The 14,206-nt window shown below is 37.3% G+C and overlaps 1 protein-coding gene across 2 annotated transcripts in view; it reads left to right on the forward strand.

The window, feature by feature from the left end:
• Positions 1-14,206, forward strand: part of LOC126251397 (structural maintenance of chromosomes protein 1A) — a 191,919-nt gene that overhangs the window by 65,062 nt on the left and 112,651 nt on the right. Inside the window, exons 7-9 of one of the 2 annotated variants that reach the window (XM_049951796.1) lie at positions 1,525-1,776; positions 3,648-3,865; positions 9,184-9,397. In XM_049951796.1, the coding sequence (XP_049807753.1) occupies positions 1,525-1,776; positions 3,648-3,865; positions 9,184-9,397 (684 nt within the window). The remainder of the gene's footprint in view (positions 1-1,524; positions 1,777-3,647; positions 3,866-9,183; positions 9,398-14,206) is intronic. The other variant, XM_049951797.1, reaches the window with a different exon arrangement.

Here is a 14,206-nt window from a genome sequence, read left to right on the forward strand (position 1 = left end):
GCAGCCTGCATTGCTGCGAAAGGTGGATATACACTGTACTAGTGCCGACATTGTGCATGCTCTGTTGCCTGTGTCTATGTGCCTGTGGTTCTGTCAGTGTGATCATGTGATGTATCTGACCCCAGGAATGTGTCAATAAAGTTTCCCCTTCCTGGGACAATGAATTCACGGTGTTCTTATTTCAATTTCCAGGAGTGTATTTTTCAGGTTGTGTGTGTGTGTGTGTGTGTGTGTGTGTGTGTGTGTGTGTGTAAAAAGAGGAAATGTTAGCAAAAATCTTGAAAAGTTCCTGACTGATATACTTCAGATTTTTAGGTGATACTCTTAATAAACATTCGTATAGACATAGGATACATATACAATATGGAAAAGTTGTCAGTAAAAATTGTGAAATTTCTTGACCTACTTATTTTAGATTTTTTTCATGATAGTCTAATAAACATCCAGAGAGCTGTATATTATTTTTAAAGAACAGTGTACAAGTGTTCTGTGAAAACAAAAATGCTGTGCTATTAGACATATTATTTCTCCCATATCTATTCCTTCTCTTTATATAGAATTGCAAACAGAAATTGTATACACAACTATGTACATGTTTGTTTTCTTCTTCACATTCTGTTTTAATAGAAAACAGGAAAGTTGTACTTATGGCATATTGGCACTGATGATTAGAATACTACTACAGAATCTGAATCATGCCAGTCTTGCAATTTAGCCAATTTGCAGATTAAAGGCATGTGAAATATACCATTGAAGCTACTATTCTCAAAGATCCAGTAGCAGGAGAGACCTCTCATATCCCATATACAGATGCTCCCAACAAGTTTAGGCATTCATTTTAACTGACTTCAATTTTCAGTCAAGGTGTCTTTGGCAATAACAATAAACAATGCTTAAGGTCAGAGAGAGTGGGAAGAGGAAATGTACGGAGAGGGAGGAGGGGATGGACATAAAGAAGGGGAAGGTGAAGAGGAACTGAACTGTGGGAAAAGGGGGTGAAGAGATGTAGTGGGGCAGGAAGAGATGAACGGGGGGGGGGGGGGGGGGGGGAGACATTAGGACATTTACGTGACTCTTATTCATAATTAGCAATTGCGAAGCTTTGCCAGGTTCAGTATGAGGATATCTACATCTCATAAATACTACTGTAACCCTATTCAGGTTTACATTTTTGGTATATTGATTAAATGAAATTTAGTTGACTTTTGTTATTAAATATATTTTACAGAAAGTTCTGAGCAGTGAATGAGCATCCAAAACATGACCTTAGTAATTTAAAATTTCTCTGTGATGCAGTGTGATTATATTTTGTACTTGGATAAAAACACACACACACACACACTTCTATGTGTAATGAACTTTTGGTTTTAACTCTCTTTAATTAAAGAACCAGCTGTGAGAAATAACTGCTTTTTCTTGTTGCTGTAAGTGCAGTATTCATTGTAGTTTTTCATTGTTTCATCATGTTATTTTGACCATTGGCTATAATATTGTAAGTATATATATTTTTCCTCTGTACTGTAGGAAGTTGAGATCAACAAGAAGAGGCCAACTTTCATAAAGGCTAAAGAACGTGTTGCTCATATTCAAAAGAAACTTGAGTCAGCACGCAAATCTCTGGCTCAGGCGAAGAAAGCAGATGCAGCACATGAACAAGATATTCGTGAACTTGAGGATGAGCTTGCAGAGGTTGAAGCAAGAAAACGCGAGTATGAAGACATGGTTGCTGGAGAAAGTCAATCGCAGGGAAGAGATGTACATCTTGAAGATGCACAGGTAGGCTTACCTCACCTGATGTGATATATGGATGGAGGGGGTAAAGATTGTGTATATAAATGTGGTATTTTGGGCATTTTAAACTTGTATTCCCTATTCACCACATAACTTGGCTCACATGCTCATATGTCTTTACTTCATGTGACATTTAAGAAACAAGTATTCTTCATCATGGAGGAGATGTAAGATCTGTAAAATAGTGAAATTGTTTCTTGTGCTGAAGAAAGAGAAAAGCAGTAAATAACTTGAATTCAGGTTAATTATCTTAATGAATGATCGAGTACAGTAACATGATATCTGTATAATACTCAGTTTAAACTGTAATAGATAATGTTTTTGTACCTCATATTAGCCAGTCTTTACTTTGGACAAACAGTAAAGGAAATTAAGGTGAAATTTTGAAAGGAATTTGAAGTTTAGAGAGAAAAAATAAAATCTTCAAGGTCTGCCAGTGATGATTTAATTCTTTCAGAGACAGTAAAGTTTTTGGAAATGCAGCTAAATGGAATTGATAGTATCTTGAAAAGAGGTTACATGGTGAACAACAACAACAGTAAAACAAAGGTAAATAGAGTATAGTTGAATTGATTCAGGTAACATGCTGAGGGAATTAGATTAGGAAATGAGACACCAAAAGCAGTAGATGACATTTGTTATTTGAGTAGCAGGGTAACTGAAATGGTTGAAGTAGAGAGAATGCAAAATACTTGACTGGTGCTAGCAAGTAAAGTGTTTCTGATAAATATTTTAACATGTACTACAAATATTAGTGTTTGTAGGTCTTTTCTCTAAGTACTCACCCGGCGTATAGCCTTGTATGGAAGTGAAACCTGGATGATAAACAGAACATACAAGAAGCTTTTGAAATGTTGGTCCTACAGAAGAATGATAAAGATTTGATGTAGAGGTCAGGTAACTAATGAGGAAGCACTGAACAGAATAGAAGTTTATTGTCTCGTAAGTTTATTGTCTGACAACATGAAATTCCACATCACGACTAAAAGAATGGATCAGTTGTAGGATACTTCGAGGTATCAAGAAACAGTTAATTTGGTAATGTTGGGTGGTGGGGGGATGAGGGAGGGGGAGTTAAAATTGTGGGAGGAGAAAAAGGCTTCACACATTAAACAGGTTTAAGTGGGTGTTGGACCGAAGTAGAGAACAACATCACAACGAGAATGCAAGAGAATGTGTGTGATATTAGGAGGTACTTAAGTGTATTTTATTAGTTTGAAATTAACATCCAATCTTAATATTTTTATTGTAGTACTTGGTCAGTGTGTTCAGCCTTTACCTGATTGTGGTTATGGCATGTTGCTTGATGTTCTGTGGAATAAAAAGAATTGAGATATCTACATGATACTTTTGGATGAAGAGCGCATATTACTTTTATGGCACAGTAAAACAACTTCCTTTCTAAAAACTTCAAGTTATCCCAGATTATTATGTAATAAATACACATCAAATTGAAATAGACATAAGTATTGCTCCCTCTGCATTTAGGACTTTACAAAAGACACAAACGGCATATTTTAATGAAGAAACGTGGTTAATAATCTCCTGTATCTTTTCTTTGAATAAGAGATTCCCATTTGTAAGCCTACCCAAAAATTAAAAAAAAATTCTCCTACTTAATTACTAACCTTTTGCTACATTTATGATTAATGTTGTAGTCATTGATTCACAGAACTGAATGTAGTGATTTATTGCTATAACTCTCTGTGCCTACGTACTAAAAATAGATATTTGCATTTCTTTTGTTATTTAGCCATGTTTGTTCTCAAGGTTTTACATTGTAATAATGAACTGACAGATAATTTAATAAATAATGTAGGCGTGGAGCCTGAGATCTTTTATTATTTGATGTTGAGCAGGTGCAAGAGTACCACAGGCTGAAGGAGGAGGCTGGCAAGAGGTCAGCCATGTATTTACAGCAGCTCGACTCAGTCAATAGAGAACAAAAGTCAGATCAGGATCGTCTCGATAATGAATATCGTAAGAAGGCAGAAATCGAAAATCGTTTACGTCAGAAGGGACATGAGAAAGATGAAGCACAGAAGCGCATTGAAAAGCTGGCAGAACATATAAAGTAGGTATCATAATTTCTTGTCTGTTTTAGTGACATGTGGGCAAGTGTTTTATATTTTAATTCTGAAATTTAAATTGCGTGAAACAGAGATTGGTCACAGTGGATAGATGTCAGAGTACAATTCAAAAACTTTCGTAGTTCATTCCTAGGTTTGTGCTAGGACTTTCCTATCAGTTAACACTACTTTCTGCTATGCCTATACAATCTGTGTCATAATTAATAGCAAAAACTGACACTTCTGAAAATTTGCAGTAATGGATGCAATAACATTCAAGTAAACATGGGTCTGCAAACAAGCACTTGTTGAAGAAACTCTTCCTTATGTCAGCATTGCATTTTACTGCAGTACTGCATTTGTCTCTGCAGTGAGTTAATAGTTCTTTCAAACAATCGTTGGATCGTCTAGTAGATCTTTTAAGATTGTATGATTCATTGCTCTAGTTTTACACCCTTACCAATGGGTGTGCTGAACACATCACTTTTTAGATGACACCTGACAATAAAATTCAGAGTAATGAGGTCAGGTGATCTTGCAGACAAAGTTACAGACCTTACTGATGTGTAAGATGTCATCTTACATCAGCAGCAAAATTTGCTGGTGCTGCATCATACATGTAGCATCTTGGGCTTGTTTAAGGCCTAAGCTACACAAGCCACTGCTTGGGACCCAGAGCCACCCAAGTCCAAGATTTATATACAGTATGTATCACAATTAGTAGTGAAAATTGACATGAGTGAAAGTGTATGAGGGAAAAGGGCGGTGGGAGGGGGGGGGGGGGCTATATGATACGTTGCTTGTGTGGAAAAATGTTCTTGAATCAGCCCTGTTAGCACTTTCCCCAATCATGGCCCTTGGGTGAAATTTTAGTGTAATTAGATGGGGCATTTACATTTCAAAAGTATTTGTTCTAACTAGGATCATAGTTTGTTGGTATGCTCTACCAGTCTGTCACCATCACCACAAAGCACTGACTGCCAGCTGTTACCATCCGCTACTGATTGAAATGTCTGTGGTGTTAAAAATGCAGCATTTTTTGACCTAGCGGTTTGGAGTTTGAAAACTTCATATTTTCTTAAGCTTATGTAGCAAAGGAAGTTACCTGCTTCAGCAAGACTGGTAAGAAATATTACCCACAAGAGCACCAAGAAGTAGTGGATGGTTTTCCCCACTGTTAAACAAAAACATGCTTTTTTTTTTGTTTCAGTTGTGACACTATCTACATGTCCAACTAATATAGTTTTTTGTTTCCTAACAATTAAAAGTCATTGTACTGTGAAAGCTATGAATTTATAAGAGTCTCCAAGAGAAGCTGTGGCTTTGACAGACCTCAAAAGATCGTAGTAGGAAAAATTTTGTAACTCATTTATGCTCAGTTGATAAAATTATAGATGGCAGATTCAGTGGAGGAACCCATCTGGAATCCCAGTCAAAACACTGAATCCCATATTTGCAGATACAGTTCTTCTAAACATTTTGGGAAGGAAGTTAGTAGTAGAACTAGTTTATAGCTATTAATGATTATCCTCATAATATTTTTAAACAGGGATCTAGTTTGTATGTCTGAATGGAAATACACTTTGTGAATGCGACAAATTACATAAATGGCAAAATACAGTAGCTTTATCAAAACAGCACACTTTCAATATTTTGCTAGAAATGTTATCAACACTTGGAGTACTTTTACTTTTAAGAAAATTCATTATTTTCCTGGTGGTTTGCTGGAAGTTATAGGTTCCTCCTCCTTTTCTTCTTCTTCTTCCCCCCACCTTCCCATCTCCTTCTTCCTCTCACCCTTCTGTGTCTCCTATCTTTCTCCCTCTTCTGATTAGCATCTTTAATTTGTGTGAATAAAGTCTCTCTACAGTAATGTATTTGGATGGCAATTGTCAGCATATGTAACATGTAAATGTCAAAATACTGGAAGACGGAGACAGTGAAATACTTGAATGTTGTTCTGTTGTGGTTTGAGGAGGAACCGTAGTCAGGAGGTGTGTGCTGCCAAAAGTGATCAAGAAATTGTTTTGATCTTCAGAATATATCTGCAGTTAATACACTTACTATTCTGAAAGTCAATACAAGTTTATCTCAGCTTTCATAATGGAGTATTTTGGAGGATATTGCTTAGGAAATGATTAAAGCTCAGGTAGAACATTACTGCTCTATTACCCAAGTTCCAAATTGAAAATAGAAGAGACTGACTGTTATTTGGTGTTGAGGATGAGGGAATGGCCAATCTTGAGAAGCCACCTGGCTCCAGAGGTTATTGCAATACTTAGAAAGAAATATTGTTAAATGTAAGAGTTGGATGTGTGGAGAAAATCTCCAACATTTGTGTAACGTGCTTGGAATCAATCAAGTGGTCATGGCAAAAGTCAGTTACACTCAGCAGAACACTGTGAACAACCAGAAGTATAATCTGGAATTAACATTTTGTCAATTGAATGAAAGGATTGTCATTTACAAATGATTTTCCTTATTCTAGATACATTTTAATTAGTGGGTGACACTTTCATGTATATGACTAGCACAGCATTGACATGATCCATAATGTGACTTCTGGTTCAGGTTCTTATCGAAAAAAACACCAAAGAATTTAGAATAGTATTTCATTTATTGCTTGTAATGGCCATGTGCAGCAGAGAATTCAGTGACATTCCAATTGCAGACAACCAGTTGTTAATTTTGAAGGAAATAAGATTTACTGTTTCAGATGTTGATGTTACTCGATTAGACTTTATTTACAGTATCAATAAAAAAAACTAGGTATTTTTCTTGGATGTGTGATTAAAGATCAGTTATTTGTGTAGAACAAGAGCAGACACCTTATTAATTATTGTGATACACCTGTACTGATTAATCACCGTTCTATGATGATTTTCTGTTGTGTGTACTTGCTAGGTTTTCTAATGCAACACTCTGCATCCTTTTAGTTCAACAAAAAGTTACCTACAAAATCTCTGATACCATAATATTTGAGCTTCTCTAGTAGAATTCTGTGAACTGCACAATCAAATGCTTTTGACAACTGACAAGCCACAGAATATGCCAGTTGACCATATTTTGTCATTTGAGTTTTATATTGTCTGATTTATGAATTGCGAAATAACACGTTCTGTGGAGAGGCCCTTTTGAAACTACATTAAAAGGAATAATTTTCCCAAATTGTGAGAACATTGAGAATATATAGCTAACTATTGAGTGAATTAAAGTACTTCTGAATATTAATCACAAACCAATTTACTTAAGGGGCTCCGGAACACCCTATACTTGCAATGTTAAAATAACGCTTATAAATTACATCTTTCCTCACAAAGTATTTGAGGTAGGAAGTTGAACTTTTTACAGATTATTTATTGGAATATGGGCTACAACTTAACACAGGGATTTTACAAAATTTTAGTTCAGTTATTAAAGATGATTTTTTTTCAATTGTAATGAAAATTCACAACTTTTTTGCAATTTTTTATTTATATATTCAAAAATATACAGTTTTTTGGAAAAAGGCTGTGTTAAATTATGCAGAAGGTACTGTGTAACATTTACTGAAAGTTTGAAACAAATATGTTTGGAAGATCTTTAGACAACATGTAATTAGTATGAGAAAATAAAAGTTTTGGGAATCGAGCGACAAAGATTGGATTAACTTTTTAGTGCATTCCAGGTCCATAGGATGGATTATCTTCATCCTCTGCAAACTCCTCCTCCAGCTTCCTCTTGTTCCTCCTCCTGTTTACTCTTGCTTGTATTTCTAGACTCTTTACAGCCCTGTCTGCAGCCCGAAGGCGTTCCTTGTCTAAAGCAAGCATCGCTCGTTGTTGTGTTCGTAGATTTTGCTACCATTTTCTTCAGTTGCAGTTACTGCAACACTGTTCCAAAAGGTGGTCATGTATGAACACTTATCACATTTCAATTGTATTTCACTAGCAAGTCCTACGTGCTTTATTATGGAGAGTTCCAGACCAACTTCACTACAATGAATACATCTTACACAGTTTGAAAAAATTCCTTTGAGAACCGACATATCAAATATTTCATTCACATCCGATTCGCCCATAAAACATTCATAGTTTTCACTCATTGAACCAAGCTTCTTCTGTGAAGTATTTTCTTTCCCACTTTGACTGCTATGGGCAGGTGTACTTGAGAGGTTAGGTTCACTCACTTGGTTATCGTCTTTATTGTTTACAGTAATAACACGTACCTTTGGCTTTCCTACATTTCTCCTTTTCTTAAAAGCCTTCAGAGGATTTCTAATAACTTTACTTTTACTCATTATTATACTTCAACAAAACAGAGACTCAAGAAACAGAATTAATTACGAATATTTTCGAGATAACGACAGAGTAAATAAACATGAAACAATCGACAATCACACCAGCGATATATATTGAACCATCACAGGTTAGCCACAACACATACTTTGTCTCACATCACTAAAATGTACCTGATGAACACGGACGTTAATAATAACACCATTTGACAGCAGTTTAACAGCGCCACAGTGGGTCACGCCCATGTAGAACACATTTCAAAAAAAATTTAAAAGTAGTTGTAGTCTTCGGAATTGAATAAATTATATATGTATTAAAAGGTAATAGTCTGCAGATTCAGAAAATGCAAAAAAGTAAAAATTGAACTTTTCATGATTTTGAGCCTTTCTGGAGCCCCTTAAATATAAAATTAATTTCTACTGGCTGGTTATAAAATGAACTAAATTTTCAGTTATCAATTGCTGCTTCATAATATCCTCCAATTCATTTTCAAATATGCCAAGAATGTATTGCTCATTATGTTAATGCCGTCTTGTCTTTTCATATGGCAGGACTAGTGGACAGCCCCCCCCCCCCCCCCCTACCCTCTTACACACACACACACACACACACACACACACACACACACACACACACACACACACACACACACAAACCGTGACTAGGTAAGCCTGCCTCCCCCTATAGGAGGCAACAAGCTCCAGGTCTGTCTAAAAGTGCACCTTTCTATAGGCATTGGCAACAGTTTTTGTCAATGTGGTGACAGGGTACTTCCTAGTGATGATTTAATGGATTAACACAAACTTAGCTATTGTGCTTCGACCTTGGAAAGCCCAGCAAAAGTGTTTCTGTGAATGAGAAATGAATTCACATGTGTGAGTCTGTTCTTTGTATTGCTACTTGGCTTAAGACAAATTATGACATACGTAATTTATTATGAGAGACTTACACAATCATTAGTAAATAATGATTATGGTATTAATTTTAAGTATGTTTAAAGAAAATATTCTCATTATGATGTTAATATTTCTTACTGTTTCGAAAAGAACGAGTGAATCAGCATTAGAAGATCAGCGCCGTCTGCGTGAGGATTTACAGTCTGATGTTGGCACTTCAAAGGAGCGTGTGCAAGAACTACAGAAGGAGCTAGAAAGTGTAGTGGAACAACTCGGAGATGCTCGTGTGGACAAACATGAGGATTCGCGCCGCAAGAAAAAGCAGGAAATTGTTGAGAATTTCAAACGACTATATCCAGGAGTTGTAAGTTCCAATATTTTCTGCTTTAATTTGTAGAGACAGTTTAATGCTATTTGTTTTCCCAGATAAGTTAAGTGACATCTCGTTTCTCAGAATAAATGAAAGATTGCCAAGTTCCTTTTTTCTTATAACACTATTACAATGTTAATGTGAACATTCCGGATGTAAGCCAGAATGGAAAAAATTCATGTAACAGATACATGGTGAATTATTTAAAAGTATTAATTAGTAAGAACATCAAGATTCAATATACCATTGAGTACCAAATGAAAAAACTGAAATATGAATTAAATTTTGTTATTTTGTGTGCCTTCTTATAGTCATTGAAGTAGCAGGTTACTGTTACAAAACTGGAATGTTGTCACCCCTTCTAACGTTTTTCGGTCAACAAGAGACAGTGTGGTATTGGGTTGCAAGGCACACACGTCTCTCAATTCAGTTTACTTGCACGTTGTGTGTAGCCAATCCTCTGCTCTGGGTAATCAGCTACATAGATCTCCCAATAGCTTCTTCTCCAAAGAATATAGCTGGTTAAAGGAATTTATTAAAATACTCCTCTATCCTTGAAATACTTTTTAGTCCAATCACTATATATTTTCAACTTTTGCAGACAATAACTTCTGCAAGCTAACTTATTCCTTAAACATTAGACTCATTTACACATATTCAAATAGCATACATGTGTTTTGCTTCGTTCATAGCCAAGACTTGAAGTAATTCAAAAGTATCTAGTCTTAAATGAGCCCAATACATGAATGTATTAATTTCTTAAATCATGGAGTGTTAGACTCTTATTCAAAACTGAACATTAAGGATCAGCCACTTAGAAAAATTTGGGGCACAGAAGACCAGTCATTTTTGTCATTATTTAATATTTTATTGACACTCTTGTGCCTGATATATCTTCAAGGGTAACACATGCTAAAAAAAGACTAAGTTTCAAGGTTAGTTTTTCTTATTTATTTTAGTTCTTCCATAGATTACAAATTATACAACACCAATGACAGAAAGTATACTTATTCTCTCTCTCTCTCTCTCTCTCTCTCTCTCTCTCTCTCTCTCTCTCCCCCCCCTCCCTCCCCCCTCTCCTTCTTCTTCTTCTTCTTCTTCTTCTTCATCTTTTTTAAAGAGAAAAAGTGTGGAGGGAGTTCTTGAGCAATTGCACAAGTAATTGGCTTTTCTATGGAAAAGTCAAAGTGCTCGACGGAACATGTATTCAGTCAGTGAACTTTATAACCGTGCTTTTCAGAAACATTCAGCTGCTGCAATTTAAGTTCTGTTCTCAGGACCCCGCCTAATCATTCCCTCAGAAAACAAAACAGCAAAAAATTTTTAACAACCAGTATTATATGTGAAAGCTTAGCTTTTCTTGTAGCTGTGCTGTATGTATATTAGTTTAAACCATTAACTTTTCCTTTTCATATGTTTGCACGACTTAAGAATGATGTTGCTACTGGCTGACTACATTATGTGTCCTATGCTCTGAATATCTGCGGTCATTGGCTGGCAACATCACATGACAATGAGCTACGATTGGCTGATAAGCATCGTAATCTCAATTTCAGTGCTTTGGAAGCTGCTCTGATGTATTTGATGGAATTCCTGTTGCTGTATTTGGTGGAATTCTTGTTTATACTATCGTAATGCGAAAATATGCCCCTATGTTTACCTTACTTAAATTGATACTTTGTTCTAAAATATTTAAACTGGTGTTAGTGTCTGAATTTTGTTTCAGTATTTAATTTGATAGGAGATACATGCAGTGGATCTGTGGTGAAATCAAACTGTGCAGATATTCAGAATGTAACTATCCTGTTATATTTAAAATCGGAGGTTCTAATTAAGATATTTTATCTTTTATTTCGAAGTTGCAAGCCTCTGTGCAAGTTAGAAGAGCATAACTTTGGCTCGTGCTTATCAGAACTATTAGTGCCTAGTTTCTCACTCAGTTCAGTGAATCTGATACCTTGTGTGTCTGCAGTATCTAGTGGAGACATCAGCTCATCTCCTCGATCTGTAATTGCTGCCTAAATTAGCATTTTCAGCTTTTAACTCTTCCACCTTCTAGATCAGTATAGTAATAAAATAAAAAAATATTTTGTTGAAAACTATTCTTCCCGTGCTAAAAACTGTCTCAGTGCGGAAGGCAGCTGCTTCTTCTTCCTCCTCTTCACCCCCCCCCCCCTCACTGAAGTCGCTTGCATGTCTGATAGCGACACAATAATGACAAGAAACCAGATCACCATGCTTGGTGAAATAGTTGGCTGTAAGTTGTCGAGTGCCCAACGTTGCTGCTACCAGCTGCTGTGGTGTAGTTATGGAACTGATGAAACAATCATAGTCCTTAGTCTCAGCCACTGGTTTACCAGAAAGTAGAATTAATTCATATTCCACATAACTGTTGTTGGTTTATTTATTTATCTACCTATGTATCATTCTGAATTGCTACACTTGGAAATAAATCTTCTTCATAGCAAAAAGGAACTTGCTACTCACCATATAGCGGAGATGCTGAGTCGCATATAAGCACAATAAAAAGACTGTCACAAATACAGCTTTCGGCCTGTAAGACCTTCATCAAAATTAGACTATACACACACACACACACACACACACACACAGTCTCTGGCAACTGAGGCCACACTCCAAGCAGCAGCACCAGTGCAGGATGGGAGTGGAGACTGGGTGGTGGTAAGCAGGAGGCTGTGGTGGGGAGGGGGAGGGATAGTGGGTTAGGGGTGGTGGACACTGACGTGCTGTTGGCAGTGCGCAGGGACGGGGTGGAAAGAGGGTTGGGCAGTTGCGTGCAGTCGGGAAGTTGGATGGAGGGCAGCAGAGAGATTTTGGGGGGGGGGGGGGGGGAGATAGCAGAAAAGGAGGGAAGTAAAAAGACTGGGTACAATGGAGGAATGAAGTCTTTGTAGTGCTGGATTGGTAACAGAGAAACGGCTGGATGGGAAAGGACAATGACTAACGAAGGTTGAGGCCAGGAGGGTTATGGGAACATAGGATATATTGCAGGGAAAATTCTGACCTGCACAATTCAGAAAGGCTGGTGTTGGTGGGAAGAATCCATATGGCACAGGCTGTGAAGCAGTCATTGAAATGATGTCATATTTGGCAGCATGTACAGCAACAAGGTGGTCTACTTGTTTCTTGGCCACAGTTTGTCAGTGGCCGTTCATGCAGACAGACAGCTTGTTGGTTGTCATGCCCACGTAGAATGCAGCACAGGTTTGCAGCTTAGCTTGTAGATCACATGACTGGTTTCACAGGTTGCGCTGCGTTTGATGGGATAGGTGATGTTTGTGACTGGACTGGAGTAGGCAGTGGCGGGAGGATGCATAGGGCAGGTCTTGCATCCAGATCTATTACAGGGGTATGAGCCATGAGGTAATGGGTTGGGAGCCGGGGTTGTTTAGGGATAGACGAGTATATTGTGTAGGTTCGGTGGATGGTGGAATACCACTGTGGGATGGGTGGGAAGGATAGTGGGCAGAACATTTTTCATTTTAGGGCACGACAAGAGATAGTCAAAACCCTGGCGGATAACATAATTCAGTTCCTCCAGTCCTGGATTTTACTAAGTTAATGCTCCTCTGTGGATGGACTGTGGGACTTTGTGAGATGGTGGGAGACTGGAAAGATAAATTATGGGATATTTGTTTTGTTCAAGGTTGGGAGGATAATTTCATTCCATCCTGGATTTTCTGTTGTTTGATTTAATCTTCTTCATAGACTAAGTAGATGCCACTCGTCTTGACTTTTCCGCTCCAGTTGCACCTGTGGTGGAAACTTACAATCTTCAAGTAATTCCATATTTAGTAGAAAGGAATACAACATCAGTTAGTAACAGGAAACATTGCTTGTTCATTCAGTTTGATGTCAGCCAACAGACTCAGACAGTACATGAGCAAATGAACAGTTCTGTTGACTGATGTTATCAGCATTATCATGGTTCAAATGGCTCTGAGCACAATTGGACTCAACTTCTGAGGTCATTAGTCCCCTAGAACTTAGAACTAGTTAAACCTAACTAACCTAGGGACATCACACACATCCATGCCCGAGGCAGGATTCGAACCTGCGACCGAAGCGGTCTCGCGGTTCCAGACTGCAGCGCCTAGAACCGCACGGCCACTTCGGCCGGCGTAGCATTATCATGCTGCAACGGTGATTATACTGCAAACACTGCCGCACATTGAAGGTGCATGATGTCCATCTGTATCATGTCACAGGCAAAAAACAAATGACAAAAACCTCTCAACAGTGTTCGAGGTTTATACGTAGAGTTACATGTCACTTCTACTGGAGTCATGTGTTACATCACAAGCCATTAAAATAAGAGTTAATAAGACGTAAATGATGTGCTACATCACTAAGGAAGTATACAAGGTCAAATCAATATCTTTTAGTGCTAGACTTAAACTACACTACAGTAATTCACCCAAAAGCACATTTGAATTAGAATGTTTAATTCGAAACAAAAAGGTGATGATGGAAGTTCTGGAAACACAGAAAGAAAAATACTAAGCTAAATTTTGGAACCGCTTAAAGAGCAAACATAACACGGAAGATGTCATAATAGTGACCTTTATTCACATATTGGAAAAGATTGCAGACATAATGAGGAACAGGACACATACAAAGAATGAATTGTACCCACTGACAAAAAGGCTGTTCACTTATTCAGGTAAATTAAAATTGGATCACTCATAGTGCAAAGAAATTGGAAAAAAAACATAGACAAACTCTGAATTACTCCAAGATATTAAGGAATAACTGCCATTCAGAAAGAAATTGCAAGATTCC

This window comes from Schistocerca nitens, chromosome 4, assembly GCF_023898315.1.
Source record: "Schistocerca nitens isolate TAMUIC-IGC-003100 chromosome 4, iqSchNite1.1, whole genome shotgun sequence".
Classification (NCBI taxonomy): Eukaryota; Metazoa; Arthropoda; class Insecta; order Orthoptera; family Acrididae; genus Schistocerca; species Schistocerca nitens.